Genomic DNA, 17480 nt, shown 5'->3' with positions numbered 1-17480 from the left:
TAAGAGGAAAAGCAGGGGGAAAAACTCCTGCCTGGTAGGCCACAGACCTAGGTTCTGGTCACAGCTCTGCCACTAGTCATACAATTCGAGGTACAGAACATTTTTTTGTGACTTTATTTGTAAAACCAGGCCAGTAGGATTAGATATTATCTAAAATCCTTTCCAACTAAAAAATTCTGGTATTCTATAGATCAGATCTGTTCTACAGTGACAGGCCTTCTGGCCAATATATTTATCTACAGGATTCTGTAAAATGAAGGATATTGGTCCTGATCCAACCCCACCTGTCTACTCTGGGAACGTAGCAGACACTTACGAAATTTCTTCACGCTCCCAGGTAGAAACTTCAATTTTTCAGACTGTGGTTTAACAGGGTGCGTGGTAACCCTGATTCCATCCTCATATTCCACTTCTCTCTTTGCTCTTTCTGACTCTTGCATCTGCTGTTCAATATACCACATAGAGTTTGTCACGGTGTTTCAATCTCTTATAGCTCACGTCACATTACCAGGAGCCATGGAACACATCAGGTGAAAAGTGAAAAAGTTTATTTACTAAATGGCTTTTTCTAGCGATGTGCCTCCAAGGTTACCATGTATCAGCTAAGGAAGCAAAGTTGACGTGCCAGTCAAAGACAGATTTACTTGAAGGAAATGCCACTGACGCAAAGAAAAAAAAAAGGCAGAAAACCCCACAAGCTGAATTGATTTTTGCTTGAAATAAATCCTGGAAAGAGGTTCAGATTACATTGTATTAAGAAATTTCAATAATTTGTAGTACTTAATTTTTTCTTTAATTTAGTTGTACTTGAAACTCAAGGTAAGCATTTGCAATCCACCTTCTCTAATAAAACATTGAATTTAATCCATTATGTTACCATAGTTCTCAAAAATCCATGATTTCACTGGGCCATACACAGACTTTCTGGTTGAAGAAGACCTAGTCAGGGCTGTTCAGCTGCCATAGCCTTTGAAAATCCATCATCTTCTCCATGCCTTGAAGAGGAAACATTAGTAGGGCTTTGCAATCCCATTAGCATTTTTGAAATGTGAAATAAAAACTCTAATAATGAGCAGATCCAGGATGAAAATTGACAGTATTCAAAGCAATTCAATCCTTGCCATGAAATTGTTTAGATGAAGCACAATATTTTAGATGAACCCAATACCTGCACATCAGCCTCAAACATTGTTTGAAGATTAGAGTATGCTTCTTTCTTGCTCCAGAAGATAAATCGCTTCTCATATCTACAGTCATAACTGGGCTACTGTAGCTTTTATCTTCTGTAAAGTCTTTTAAGGTGGCCTCAGGCATAGTCAAGCACTAACATGGAGGGTCTGAGTATTTACTTCATAGACCCACCATTCTCTCAATGTGGGGTACTTCCTTTACTGATGCAGATTACATTAAGAACTGCTGTGACCCCAAATCTCATTCCCCTTGTACTAATTTGGTAGTGGACCTCTGCACTTTATTAGGCTGGTGATGAAGTAGGGGCTATATCACCTTAGAACCAGCCTGGTTTAAAACTACCTCTGTTTTCTTTCTGGCACCATGGGCTAGCAGGATCTGCATTCTGAGTTCAGAGTTGATCTTTTATTACAAGACATTAAACAAGTGAATGGGTTAAAGATTATGGGTGCTATTGACCAAGAACCTAATATCTGTAGGGAAGGTACTTTTTTTTTTTTAAAGCAGAGATGGTGGATTTGGGTTGATCCATGCTTAGGTCAGAGTTATATATGTGAGGCCAGGGCAAGGGTGCAGTATGTGGCCACGGAACAAAATAACATCTCACATGACAATTAAACTTATGACCTGAACCTTACTAACAACACACACTAAACAACTGAGCTCATCAGTCACATGTAACTGAATGCTGAGTGAATTTTTACAAAGTCAGTCAGTGAACATTCATTAAGTGCCTATGATGTGCCAGGCACTATACTAAGCACTAAGGATACAAGTAAGAAAAAGAAAAACAGTCCCTGCTCTCAAGGAGCTCACAAAGAACTATGTACAAACAAGTACAAGGCTTAAAGGAAGCCAACAGGCAGAGATGAGGAGAGACAGCATCCCAGGTATGGGAGACATCTGGAGAAAATGTTGAGTCAAGAGATTTTCTGCAGCTCTCTCCCTTCCAGGCTGAGTCATTGTCTGCCAAAGGGGAGTGAACCTCTCATTCACAGAGGGATGAAACATTCACATATATGTGTACGCTCAAAAATCAAATATGAACACATATGAAATAAAAAAATTTGCATTATCCATGCCTCCTGCTCTTTTCTACTAATGAGCATAATTGGGAATTGTTCACATCTTAAAATGAAGATGTTTTCCTGAATGTATCTTCCCCCCCCCCTCTTTTTTTGGCTAGGCAATGGGGTTAAGTGACTTGCCCAGGGTCACACAGCTAGTTAAGTGTTATGTGTCTGAGGCCGGATTTGAACTCAGGTCCTCCTGAATCCAGGGCTGTTGCTCTATCCACTGCACCACCTAGCTGCCCCATGAATGCATCTTTTGTTAAAGAAAGGAGACAAATGCCATTATTATGAGCAAGATGACTTTTATTTCCATCCTTAATGAAAATCACACCATTACTTAAGAACATTTGAAAAATCTTGAAATAATTTAAACTGAAGGCACAGAAGAACAAACAAAAATATTGAACTATAAGATCTTAAAGGGGAAAAGATATTTTCAATGATGAGAATAAATTATGAACAAGTTTCCATCACCAAACATCATTCTGACCAAAAGCTACAGCCTCTTGTAATACCACCTACTGTGCAAGCCAGATTATACTTCTTGTGATTAAAAAATGCTGAAAAAGATTTAAAAAAACAAAAGATACTAAAGATACATCACCTAGTTCACCCGCAGTTCTTTACATCTGGTGAAGCTTAAGTCAAGATACTGGCTGATAGCTACTCCCCCAAGAGATAATCTATTTTTATAAAACATTTAAAAAATGCAAAGTAGATTACAAAACTATTTTGGGGAGCAGAAAGAAACTCGTTGCATGTCAAATAGAATATCAAAGTATTTCACTATCAGATTGCTTCAAAAGCCAATAATCATGCAACAGTAATATACTGTATGGGGGAGGGGGGGGGAATTCTGCTGTTTCCTGGATATGTATTGACCAGAGCCACCATTAGGATGAATGAGATCGTGGCAATTATTGCAGCCTTCTTTATTGGCTAACAGATTAAAAAAAAATATTTCAAAAGTAACTAGAATAACCAGTGACATGCTACAGATAGCTTATACCCCAGCAATGCAAGTGCTAAACTTGAAAATAAGGTTCATGCTTCACAATGTATATGTAGCAATTTTGAAATACATTCTCTGATAATTAATACCATTCACTACAATACAGAGGTCACTTGTAAATGAGCTCAGGTTCTGAACTAGGTTTCTAATTGAAACTCTTTTTCAAGTATGTATAACATTAACAACATACAGGGTTTTTTTCTTCCAACTTAGCACACCATTTTGTATATATCTTCAAAGGATACCTATGCTGTATAAATGAAAAAAAAAAGTTGATTGTATTTTTATAGTCAGTTAAAAAAGGTTAATGAAATAAATCTCTGGTTCAATATCTGAAAGATTTTAACAACAAAAAACTAATGAACAATTCAAGTACATGGCAGATTTCTCTGGTCTTTTACATTATTTAATTAGTCAGTTTAAGGAATAAATAATGGGAAAAAAACTCATTCAGCACTCAATTAGATTAAAATGAAACGGTCTCTTTCACATAACTGAGGCATATACGCTATTATAATGTAGTTTTCTCTTTAAGAAAGTTCAACTGGGTTTAATTACTTAAGTCACAAAAATGTTTCTTCATAAGATTACTGAAAACTAATATAAACTCTAGAAATTATTATAGCAAAAATGTTTTCATCAAAATTTTCCTATGTAATAAATCATTTTTTTGGGAAAGTAACCTATTAAAGGTTTGGGTTTTTTTTTGTTTTTGCTTAAATGCAACGTCTACTAACAACTAAACTTATACTTACTTGTCAATTTCTTTTTCACTAGTAAGCATAATATTTCCTAATTATTTTCTACTATTCCAAATATTGCACATTATAAAAAACTCTTTAGTATTATTAGGCCTGTACCTTCTTCATTCTGAACACCAACAGACTGAAGTAGAAATAAGTGGGACTAGAAATCCACTTAATGAATAAGACAGGTCTTTGAAATGTTGGCACCAGTGAAACTAGGAACTGGTGTTGACAAAAATTAAAAGTATGTCCCTTCACAATACTGATTCTGACAAATGACAGAGCATCTATATTTTGTTAAGGATGACTGATGTGAGTCTTCACCACAAAGAAGGATAAATAGCTTATATGTTACAATTTAATTTTTAAAATAGCAAAAAGAGAAACCAAAAATCATATGACTCAACTGGCTCTGTCCAACTCTGGGAAGGTTTCATTCACAATTATAGGCCACAACCCTACACTTGAGTGGGAATTTTTAGAAAATAAACCTAAAGATCAGATAAAACCTAAAGGTCAGTGAAACTAGTGTTTTAAAGCTGAAAGACAAACGTGGGAAGGTGAAGTAAGTCCTTTAAATTAAAATAAAAAATAAATGAAAATCATCCAAATTAGGAGTTTTGCGCCTTATCACCAGCTGGGGCAGTAACTTAGGGGGGAAAAAAAATCACAAATACAAAGGAAAGGTTTTCTTTAGAAATTCTGAGAATGGAAGATTCCTGAAGTAGAACTAATGTCACAAATCTATACGAGGCTTCCAGGCCAACAAATAACTGTCAGAGTAACCTTGTTCCTTTGCTCCTTCAGCATGGGAACGAGAGCTGAATGGCTCATGCCCAGAGTAGATAGCCCATTCACAGCAATGATCATGTCACCACACCTGGACAAACAAACAAAACATACCCAATATTACCAACAGGACTTTAGCACTGGACATCTATTAGATAATCATCCAGCCTGTTCTTCTGTAAGGAAAAGCTATAAAGGCATGTCTCAGTTGGACTGGTCAAAAAAATACAATTAATTTGGCAAACATGACAGACAAGGCATTGTGGTATATACTGTGGAAGATACAAAGAGAAATAGGATCATTATTTTCTGCTTATTTTAAAATCAGTCTAGGGGAATTTTCACAAGGACCTGACAGTTCTATTGTATTCACTGTGGTATAATAGAATGAGTACTGTATTTAGTCTAAGCACCTGGGTTCAAGTCCCAGCTGTGCCACTCAGTGTGTGTCCTTGAGCAAGTCAACCTCTCAGAGCTCAGTTTCTCAGCTGCAAAATAAAGGAGGAGCTGGACTAGATGACTCCCCAGATCCCTTCCAGCTCCAAACTCAGAATCCTACAACATAATTCCAAACACAACCTAGAGAACAACATCTGGCATACCTAAGGGCTGACTGGTGGCAGTGATCAAGACCCAAAGGGGTCTGTGATGAAGGACTGTTAAGGAGAGAATAAAGAAAATCTCAAGTAAGACTGCATGGTTTGGCTGCTAATACTGTTAGCATTCCTACCTGAGATCATTTATTATTTTTTTTTAAAGATGGGCCAGCTGTGCCATTTTACATAAACCTAAAGACTTGGCCCTGAATAAATCAAAATTAGTTTATATAAGCAAATACAAATGGTTATCCGGTTTGTACAATATATATATATATATATATATATATGGCAAAATTTTAGGCCTTGAGCTCTAAAGTATTTCTGTGCCAGCTCTTCCTACTTCTGACAAGTGTATTCTCAAGGAAAGGAGAACAATTTTAATATAACTTAAACAAAATCCAACTAGGGAAGTAAATCTGCTACTTCTAAATTTTCAGAAGGGTGACTCTTCTTGACAAGGCTAATCCCTTTACTTGTACTCCTGAACTCATCATCAACTTTCTCCAATGAGACTTTGTTCTAATCAATCATCAATCTTTTGCATCTTCAATCTTTTCCTTCCTTACTGGATCCTTTCCCCTCATACTACAAATATACTAAGGTCTCCATTATCATAAGAGAGTTTGGTAGCTTGAATGGGGGATATCAATGTCAAGGCATATCTTTGGGTATGTCATACCCTTAACATTGATATCCCCCATTCAAACTACCAAACTCTCTTCTCTAGTCTATTTCTATTAAGTAGTCTGTGCTTGCTGCATTGACTTCCTTACCCACCCATGTATATTCCTCAACCCTTTGCAATTTGGCTTCTGGCTCCAGCAATCTACTGAATTCACCTTCTTTGGGGGCATCAGTGATCTCCTTATTGCCAAATCTGAGAAGTTTTCATTTCAGCCCTCATCTATTCATGAAAACTTTTACTGAGTGCCTACACTCTATGTAAGGCACAGTGTAATCACAATTAGCAGTCATGAAAATGCTAACTATGGAAATGCTAGGTTCATTTTCTTCCCTCAAACCTTTACCTATGTCAACAGAAGACTGCCAATGTAAATGAACTTTGCTATTAATCTTATTTATCATTTTCTAACAATATTTAACTGTCAGTATAAGTTTAAAATTTATTTTTAAAAAAGTAGTTGCTACATTGGGTAAGTCACTTAACCCCCAATTATGTCTGTCACACACTCACTCACACACACACACACACACACACACACACACACACACACATGCACACGCAGACGCACGCAGTTGTTACTAAAAAAAATATGGCTTTGGGAACTAGCTTCCATTCATCACTATCTCCTGTATGATAAATAATAAACTAAAGGACAATTTCCTGCCTCCCCCTCAGCTGCTGATTCCAGCTGAGAACAGTGAGGAAGCTCTTAATAGCTGGGCTGTGACGTCACAGCCCTCAAATCATCTGTTAGCACTAAGGTACTATTGTTTTCTCTAATGTGACTAGCCCTAATCCAGTCTTGCTTACTGAGTAACTGCATCCAGTTCTTTGGATCAACTTAAACACTAACCAAACACATTATAATGTATCTTTTATTAGAATATATAAAGATCAGTAACCATTTTCTGGACTCACTTTAATCTTCCATCATAGTAAGCTGGGGTTCCAAGGACGATTGTTTTAATGAAAAAAGGTTGATTTGTGTGGTTTTCTTCATATCCGCCAACAATACTAAAGCCCCAACTTCCCAAGTTGCTTCTTCGTAGGACAACATCATGGAAGCTATGAAGAACACTGTTAAAGAATAATACAGGGAACAAAATTAAATTTATGGGGATGTATTTATTCTTTTTTAACAACTTACTGATATCTCTTGTTTTTATGTGACCTATGGTTCCCAACATACGCCTCTCCTTTCCCTGCCACAATAAAGTTCACTTCTTTTTTCTTTTCTTTTTTTTTTTTAGGCTAGGCAATGGGTTAAGTGACTTGCCCAGGGTCACACAGCTAAGTAAGTGTTATGTGTCTGCAGCCGGATTCGAACTCAGGACCTCCTGGATCCAGGGCCGGTACTCTATCCACTGTGCCACCTAGCTGCCCCCTAAAGTTCACTTTTAAATAAGTACATTGCATAATTCTTGTCAAAATATCATCATATATTATACTTGAAATTTATGAAAGGAAAAAGGGGAATGGTTACTTTAGCTCATCCAGTAAATATCACCCTGAGTGCAACATTATTTTAACAATCTAATTTTTAGTACAGATGTAGTTACTGGATTAACAATAACTCCTCTACCTATTTTTCCTCTCAAAAAAGAAAAAAGATTATAGATATAAAAATACAAAGGATATTTTTTCTGTCACATTTTTAAATTGGTGTTCTCAACAAGCCACTTCTAATAATCTTTTATTTCTAAATGATTTAAAAACTACTGTGGGAGAACTCTAGCAGGTCTATCTCTAAATAAGTTATAATTAAAATGAGATATTTATATTCTGAGAGCTGGCCCTAGTGTAAAAAAAAAACCAAATGAAGAAAATATAACATAGCTTTTAAACTCCAAATATAAAGATGTTGCTGTAGTTTAAAAATCAATTAGAAAAACTCCCACCATATGCCTCCACTTTAATTTTTCAGCAGGGATTTTCTAGAGAAATGCTTTCACAGTCAACCTAGTAAAAGAAACCTCCCTATTGCCCTACAGTTTTTTTTTTTGGGGGGGGAAGGGGGAGAGAATGAGTGAGGGAAAGGGAATTTAAGTCCAGAAGGAAGAAATCATTGGAACTTTTCTCCCTTTACATCATTACATGTATAATTTTGGAATTCTGTTGTAAATTTTGAGCATGCTGCTTAGGAAGAAGGGAAATCCCACTTACTCTTCCATTAATGTATTGTTAAAAAAAATTATATAACATTCAGTCCCCCATCCTCAAAAATAAATCCCCACTCTAAATAGCCCACAATTGATCATCCAGCCTTTCCTTGAAGACCTCCAATGAAGGGGAATCCAAGATCTCCCAAGGTAATGCATTCTACTTCTACAGAGCTCTAATCGTTAGAAAGTTTTGCTTGATATCAGACCTTCGTTGCCCTCTTTGCAACTTCCATCCATTGATTTCGGTTCTGCCCTCTTCTGCTAAAGAGAACAAGTCTGCTTCTTCTTTCATGTAAAAACCTTTCAAATACCTGAAAACAGTTATCCTGCATCTCCTGTCCCTTGAGTATTCTATTCTCCAGGCTAAATAGACCTTTTCTTTCAATTGCTTCTTATATGATCTGACAGGGCCCTTGGACATCTTGGATGCTTCCCCTCTTGAAGCTTTTCAGCTCATTGATGTCTCTACTAAACTGGTGTCCAGAAATGAACGTAATACTGTGAGCTGACTAAGGACAAGTCAGAGACACCCACATCTCCTTATTCCTGGGATTTACACTTCTCATAATGAAACTCAAGACCCCATTAGCTTCTTTGGCTGCTATCTACCCACAGAATGTACTTGTGAAGATGATTTTTGGAAGGCTTCATATTCCCTGCTGAACTTCACCTTGTTACTAGCCCAGTGCTGTAGACTGTCTAGATCTTATTGGATCCTGACTGTGTATTTTTCCTTGCCCAGTGTCACTGGCCAATCTCTGCCTTTATCAAAGTCCCTGATAAAAATGTCAAACAGCACAGATCCCTGGGGCTCTCTACTGGAAACCTCCAGCCAGCCTGACAGAGAATTACAGATGACTGTTCTTGGATGTTGGCCATCCAGTCAATTCTAAATCCATCTAATTATATCATTATCTAATTCACATCTCCCCATCTTCTCCACAGAATAGTATCAGATGCTTTAAAAAAGTTTTGCTAAAGTTGATATAAACTTTATAGTATGCCCTTGATCTACTAGTTTAGTAACTGTCAAAAAAGAAAGAAAAAAAAGAATAGCCTAGGCCAACCTGTTCTTGATATTGCTGTTATGATTCTTGATAATTACTACTTCCTTTTCTAGATGTTCAATAACCATCTCCTGACCCTTTCTATCTAGTATCAACCTAGCAACATGTATTATGTCACAGGTACTGTACTAGGAGCTAGAGATACAAGTACAAAGAATGAAGCAATCCTACTTGTAAAGAGCTACATTCTAATGGGAGAGAACAAATATATAATATTATTTTTATATGTACATGTGTGTATATGCATACACATGTAATATCTATGTATAGATACATATATATCTATAATTATCTCCTGTTAATAAATACAAATATATACCAAGCAGTCAAATTCAAGATAGGATGGGGGCAGGTGAGGCACTAGAACTTAGAGAGGAATCAGGAAAAATACATTTTCATGTAGAAGATGGTGTCTGATCTGTATTTAAAGGAAGAGAGGGACTTTCTGAGGCAGAGGAATAGAAGGAGGATATTCCAAGCATGGGGGAAAGTCAGAGCAAACCATGTCCTTTCCAATGTCCCTGACAGTAGTTCAGAGATCTCATCTAGTTTTTTCAGTTACTCTTTTAGTGCCAGAGAACGAAGTTCATCTGGGCTGATGAGCTGAATTAATAAAGGGCAACCAGGACTATCTTGGGTAGCCCTGGTTTTTTCCTGTCACTTCTGGTGCAAAGGTTATTTTTCTTGGCAGAGTAAAAATAAGCAGAAGAAGATGAGAAGGGCTCTACTTCTTCTATGTGGCCAGTCATTCCCATCTTGTCCACGCCCAGTTGCAGTCTTATCTCTTCTTTGATCCTTGCTTCCCCTCAAATACCTAAAAAAACCATACCAAATCTATCTCCCTTTTGTTATCTTCTGCTTCCCTGGAAAACCTGAGCTCATTAGCATTCTGAGCATCATTTCCCCAGGGCTGTACCCAAATGGACAGTAAAGGAAGAAAAAGAAGATAGTTCTGAAGGACAGAGAAACATTTATTTTTCAGATTCCTTTAAAAAAAATGAAATTGTCTGTCCTAAGGTAGAGGTTCTTTAAACTTCTGTTTTTAATAATCAAAAGGTGCTCCTTAATACTGCTGACCCTACAAGGAAATGTTACCTTATGATAACCACTCTAGTCTAACTAATCTCATTCTCTGGCACACAAGGCTTTAGAAAGGGGCACTGAGCTAGGCTAAGGGTTTGGGTGAGAACACCAGATCCTTTTTCATTAGTCTGAATCCACTGGTGTGACAGAGTCCAAGGACTCCGATCCCTCATTCACTTGCAGTGGAAGGACTTTCAGGAAGAGTGGAGATGTGTGAAACCTTATGGAAACCACCTGCATTTTCTTTTGACAGACTGTCTTTGACTTCAAGTTTTTTATAGAACGGAGAAACAGTTGTGATTTTACACACATAAAAAAGTATTCTCCCAATGTACATGGTTTTCTAGATAGATAATATTTATAAAGTGCTTCACAAAACCTAATGCCCTATATGAATGCTAGTTACTCCTGTTCTCATCATTATTATCTTCTAGATAGGAAAGAAATGCATTGTATAGTGAAGCCAAAAAACTTTAAGTGCAAAATACTTCTGTCAAACCAGAAAAGGCCTGGTCTCAAGGGTATAGTAAGGTGCAAAACTGCTGACCAAATATGTAAGACTGTTAACAGATTAATATTTTACTGAGCATATTTTTAGGCAGTAGTGGAGACTATGAAGAGTTGTCATGTTTCTGAAAGAATCCCTAGAGGACACGGATGGCTCCCACAGTAAATGGAGTGGAAGAGCACTGTAGAGGTACACAGAATTTAGGAAGGAGAAAAGTATCCCTCAACTACAAGTCCCATTTCTCAAACTTCCCTATTTCTGTCAAAGTGCCACTCTCCTTCCAATCTCTCAAGTTTCTAATCTCAGCATTAGCCTCACCTCACAGATCCAGCGACAACTGCCTTTTCTACTTCGTATATTTCTCCTATCTGGTCCTGTCTCTCCTCTCTCACAGCTGTTGCCTACCTCAAACACATCACTTCTCCCCCTGCTATTACTGTACCAGCCTCCTCATTGTGATCCCTGACTCAAATCTCTCAAGCAGAATCAGGGGGATGATACTTGCTGATCCCCAAGGTAAGGTTTCTATCTTTTTCTGGAAAAAGGCATGGAAGGGCTCTAGGCCAGGATTTCAGTGGAGTCAGAAGTTGGAAGAGGCAGTTACTACAACCAGACAGTGAAGCAGCATATAATGAGGACAGAGACCAAGGCCTGTGGGAGCAATGCAAGCAAGTACATCAATGGCCCAGCAGCATTGTAGGGGTGAATGGCCTCTTCACTGGTGAGCTGTAGTTTTAAGAATGTAGATGCACAGAGCCCTAGTTTCTGTAGAGACCATGCCTTGAACATGGGGGAATCTCCACTGAGATCCCCCAGGGAACCCAACCTGCAAGAACAACTTGTCAGAGTAGTCCAGGAGCTCAGAAGGTTCCATATGCACTAAAATATTCCCAACAGTCCTTTCTGTGGCAGTGAAGAACTGAAAATGAAATAGATGCCTATCAAATGGCTAAAGAAATTGTGGCACATGAATGTAATGGAATTATTATTGCACTGGAAGAAATGATGAGTATAAAGAATTCAGAGAAGCATAAGAAGACTTACATGACCTGATGCAGAATGAAATTAGCAGAACCAGGAAGGCAATATAAACAATGATTAAAACAAAATAAATAGATACAACAACTACAACAGAATCTTGAATGCTATGTAATTATAATGCCAAAGACTAGAAATGAAAACAACTTTGTCAAGGCAGAAGATAATGGGTATGGACTACACCCTGTAATGTCAGATTTAACTGATGTGGGAGGGAGTTTTGCTTTAACTTACTATTTATTTTTCTACTATTAATAATAAATTAATAATAATAATATACTATTTATTTTTGTTACAAGACATAGCACATTGAGTGAGAGGAGAGTTATAATTTGAAATAAAGGTGATATAAAAACAAAAGATAATAAAAATTTTGAAACAATCTGAACTTTGTAAGTCTAACAGTATTAGGATATATCATGTTCTAAGTTTTACATCTGTAGTATGTTATTTAAGTACTTTGGAGAAGGAATGAATTATGTCTTTCCAATTAAAGAAACAATAATGTAACAAGCAAATAAAATGATCAGTACCTTGGAAGTCCAAGCCACATGATCCATGATGGTGACCAACTGGCATCATACTCATTTTCACTGATTGTACTTGGCTGCTCTTCATTAGCCTGGGTCTGTTCTTCAACAATCTGGACTTCTAGTGCTTTGAGAGTGACAGCTGGAGAAGCAGCACTGGCTTTCAACACAGCAACTGCCTCACTATGACTTAAATCAGTCAAGTCAATGCCATTGATGTTCAGCAACACATCACCTATTGAGAAGTACAAGCAAGAAAATGCTTAGGAAATTCAGCCTGGATTTACATGGCAATAAGGAATGACAAGGGAATTAATCAATACAGAAGTTACTTCCCATAACCAATACCTGAAAAGCCCATTTGTAGTTTCTTGATAATTTTAAAGCATTCATGAGTAATCATATTTATGCAACACTGATGGCAATAATTATCTTTATTTAAAAGAGAAATTTTACTTGAAGCGTAAGGTAAAAGACAACACACAGTCCTACCATTCCCAAAACCAATTTTTGAAAACACGAATTACAAAAATAACAAACTTCATTAGCATATTTTAGGACACTGAGAAGAAATATAAGCTATGGAAAAGAACACTTAAGAAAAACTGAATCAGCGTAGTAAAGATGAAAATGTAATAGACTGGGCATCAGAGCTGTGTGAACTTGGACAAGTTGCTTAATTTCTTTGGGACTCATTTTTCTCCTCTATAGATTGAGGTAATTGCATTAGAAGGTCCCTAACACATCTTTCAGCTCTAAAATCCTTTTATTCTTTGAAGTGTATTTTTACTACAATACATTTCAAGTTTATACTTTCTATCAACAGAGCCTTACAAGGTACATATGGAAGCTGAAACAAAGCAAGACTGACTAAAGATTATTGGAAATACCTTTCTGTCCAAACACAATTAAGATTTGTTATTTGGATATCTTCTCGCCTATAATATGAAGAGTTTCTTGTTTGTGGACTTGATTTGCACACAAACATTTTAAAAAAGGAGAATGAGGGTTGGATAAAAGACTAGGAAGGCAAAGGATTAGTCTTGAGGGAAAAACTAATATCTATTTAACTGTTAACAAGGACTTACATTTTATAATAAAAATAGTCTAACAAAATTGATAATGCTACTTTTTATCCCAGTGATACAAAAAATATTTCAATAAATTAGTATTCATTTATTTTTCATGTTGGAAATATGGTATCCTGGTTAAAGGAGTTTTTTACTTTTCCATTCTAAAATGTAAAGAGTGGTCCTTTGCCAAGGCCCAACATGTAGACTTGGGCCCTTGATTTTATCCCCTCTTATTTTTTCTGAAAGCTTGCCAATCTTCATCTATCATTTTCAGTATCTTCATAGCCCTGTCTTTCTCTGCTGCCTACAAACATGCACAGTTTCCCCTATACTTAAAAAAACCTTTCATTTCATTCCACATCTTTCAAGCTACATATAAACTATATATCTCATGTATTTTAGTGCAGTGGACTGAGCACTGGACCTGGAGTCACACAGGACACCCGGGTCTGAGTCCTAGTTATATCACTTAGGAGACAGCAACTGTGGGATCTTTCAGCTCAGAGACAGTAAGAGGGCCATATAACTGGTAAGAAAGACATTGTGGGGGACCCTGAGCTGACACTGAGCCAGACCTTCTTCATCACCCATATACAGTTCTGGGTCATGGTTCCAAGGTGCAATGGAGTGTTTATGAGCAGTGACTGGGGAGCAGGGGCTTGGTTGCAGTCCCAGAGCAGAGTACTAGCATTTATGGCTGCAGGAGAACAGGGAACCTAGGCACAGTTTCAAGGCATAGAGAAGCACTAGTGCTTGCAGCTATAGAGAAACAGGAACCCTTCCTGGGTAAAGACCAGAGTACAGACCAGGAGAGTAGTGACCATACTTCTCCCTAGATGATACCACCTTGGAAGTACCAAAAATTTAGATATCCAGAACTAGTTCTGAAAATAGTAGAGCAAAAAAGCTTGAAACTCAGGATATTGTCTACCCATCCCCAAGTGAGCAGAGCCAAACTTTAAAGTCAAGAAATAAGCTAGGAAAAATGAGAAAAGAATCTGACCATAAAAAGCTACAATGATGGCAGGGAAGGTCAAGCTACAAACTCAGAACAACAACATGAAATCAAGTACGAGCAAAGCCTCAATGGAAAAAAAATGCAAAGTGGACACAAGCACAACAAGGATGCCTGGAAGAGATAAAGAGATAAGAGTGATAGAGGAAAAACTGGGAAAAGAAATGAGTGATGCAAGAAAATTATGAAAAGAGAATTAACAGCTTGGTAAAAGATTAGGCACAAAAAAAAATACAAAGAAATACCTTAAAAAACAGAATTGGCCAAATGATAAAAGAAGAACAAAACTACATGAAGAAAAGAACTTAAAAATGAGAATGGGCAAGTGGAAGTTAAGGACTCCATGAAATATCAAGAAACAAAGTCAAAAGAATGAAAAAATAGAAGAAAACGTGAAATATCTCACTGGAAAAACAACTGACATGGGAAAATAGATCAAAATGAGATAATTTAAGAATTATGCATCACCTGAAAGTCATGATTAAAAAAAAAAAGGATCATAGACATCTTATTTCAAGAAATGATCAAAGAAAACTGCCTTGGTATCCTAGATCCAAAGGGCAAACTAGAAATTAAAAGAATTCACCATTCACCTCCTGAAAGAAACTCCAAAACAACAACCCCCAGGAAGATTATAATCAAATTCCAGAGCTCCCAGGTCAAGGAGAAAATATTGCAAGCAGCCAGAAAGAAAACATTCAAATATCATGGAGCCATAGTTAGAATCAGACAAGATTTAGTGGGTTCCATGTTAATGGAGCAGAGGAGTTGGAATATGATATGCTGTAAGCAAAGGAGCTAGGATTACAACCAGGAATAATTCACCCAGAAAAACAGCATAATCCTTCAGGGGGAAAATAAAAATGGACATTTAATGAAATAGGGGACTTTCAAGCATTCCTGATGAAAATCTGAATAGAAAATCTGACATTCAACCACAAAATCTGACTGAAAAGCATAAAAAAGATAAACATAAAAGAGAAATCATAAAGGACTTAAAACATAAAGGACATAAAGGACAAGAAAACTTAAATTGTTTACATTCCAATATGGGAGAATGATATAAGTAACTCCTAATGACTTCATCATTATTAGAGAAGTTAGAAAGAGTATACATAGAGGGCACAATTTGAGTCGGTCATGTTAGGATGATCTCAAAAAAAAAAAAGATGAAGGGGTGAGAAAGAGAGAGACATTGGGGGAAGGGAGAGAGAGAATGGGGAAAATTATCTCATATAAAAGGGGCACAAAAGGAAGAGCTTTTACAGTAGAGAAGGAAACGGGGTAGGGGTGGGCTAGTGGGCAACACTTGAACCTCACTCTCACTGAAATTGGTTCAAAGAAAGAATATATACACACACACACTTTCAGTTGAGTATAGACATCTATTTTGTCAAACAGGGAGGTGGGAAAGGAAGGATATAAAAGAAAGAGGGGTAGCAAAATAGATTTTGAGGAGGGACAGAGTAAAGAGAGACAGAGAGAGAGAGAGAGAGAGAGAGAGAGAGAGAGAGAGAGACAGAGAGAGAGAGAGAGAGAGAGAGAGAGAGAAGGATAAACAGAAGAAAATAGGATGGAGGGAAATACAGAGTAGTCAGAACCGTGAATGTGAATGGCATGCTCATCCACAAAAAAGGAAGTGGATAGCACAATGGATTGGAAACCAGAAATCCAACAATTATCGTTTATAAAAAACACACCTGAAAACAGAAAGACACACACAAAACTAAAATAAAGGGCTGGTGCAGAATCTATTATGCTTCAGCTGAGATAAAAAAGATAGGAGTAGCAATCACGATTTCAGAGAAAGCAATAGTAAAAATAAACCTAATTAAAAGAGCTAATCAGGGAAACTACATTTGCTAAAAGGTATCACAGACATTACAGTAATATCAAAATTTTCTCAAATATATATGGAACTGAATCAAATTGATAAAAATAAGAGCTATTCCCCAATCGATAAATGGTCAAAGGATAAGAACAGGCAGTTTTCAGAAAAAAAAAGTTAGACTATAGCATCATAAGAAAAAATGCTCTAAATTGCTACTGATTAGAGAAATACAAATTAAGACAACTTTGAGGTACCACCTCACACCTATCGGATTGGATAATATGACAGAAAAAGGAAAATGACAAATGTTGGAGGGGATATGGAAAAATAGGTACACTAATGCACTGTTGGTAGAGCTGTAAATTGGTCCAATCATTCTGACAAACTATTTGGAACTATGTCCAAAGGGCTTTAAAATTGCATATTCTTTGACCTAGCAATACCACTACTAGGCCTGTATCACAAAGAGATAAAAGAAAAAAGGCCTATGTGTAAAAAAATATTATAATAACTCTTTTTGTGGTACCAAAGAATTGTAAATTGCAGGGATACCCATCAACTGGGGAATGACTAAACAAGTCGTGTTTTTCCAAACAAGATGGAATACTATTACACTATAAGAAATGATGGTTTCAGAGAAACCTGGGAAGACCTATATGAACTGATGCACAGTGAAGTGAGCAGAAGCTGGAGAACACAGTCACAGCAATATTGTAATGATGATCAATTATGAAAAACCTGGCTACTCTGATCAAGACGATTATCAAAGAAAATTCCAAAGGACTCATAATGAAAAATATCATCTACCTCCTAAAAGAAAACTGATGAACTGAGGACAAATTGAAGTATGATTTCTTCATGCCTTTTTGTGATGTGGAAATGTTTTACATGATTTTCACATGTATAAATGATATAATATTGCTTGTCTTCTCTAGAGGGAGGTAGGATTTGGAATGCAAAATTTAAAAAAAAAATAAAGATCTTAAAGATTAAGAAAAAAAGAAGACAGTAGTGGTATGATCTTGAGCAAGTAACTTCTTATCCATGGTCATTAGTTACCTTATGTGTAAAAATGGGC

At 36.8% G+C, this 17480-nt stretch overlaps 1 protein-coding gene across 1 annotated transcript in view; it reads right to left on the bottom strand.

Annotated features, from left to right (window-relative positions):
• Positions 1 to 2546: 2546 nt before the first annotated feature.
• LNX2 (ligand of numb-protein X 2) overlaps positions 2547 to 17480 on the bottom strand; it is a 94957-nt gene continuing 80023 nt past the window's right edge. The window contains 3 exon segments of the mRNA XM_078147066.1: positions 2547 to 4902; positions 7014 to 7172; positions 12487 to 12718. Of these exon segments, the coding sequence (XP_078003192.1) occupies positions 4767 to 4902; positions 7014 to 7172; positions 12487 to 12718 (527 nt within the window). The 3' untranslated portion in view covers positions 2547 to 4766.

Source organism: Phascolarctos cinereus, unplaced genomic scaffold, assembly GCF_003287225.1.
Source record: "Phascolarctos cinereus isolate Bilbo 61053 unplaced genomic scaffold, phaCin_HiC Scaffold_726;HRSCAF=1367, whole genome shotgun sequence".
NCBI lineage: Eukaryota > Metazoa > Chordata > Mammalia > Diprotodontia > Phascolarctidae > Phascolarctos > Phascolarctos cinereus.
This window is presented reverse-complemented; position numbering and strand designations above follow the sequence as displayed.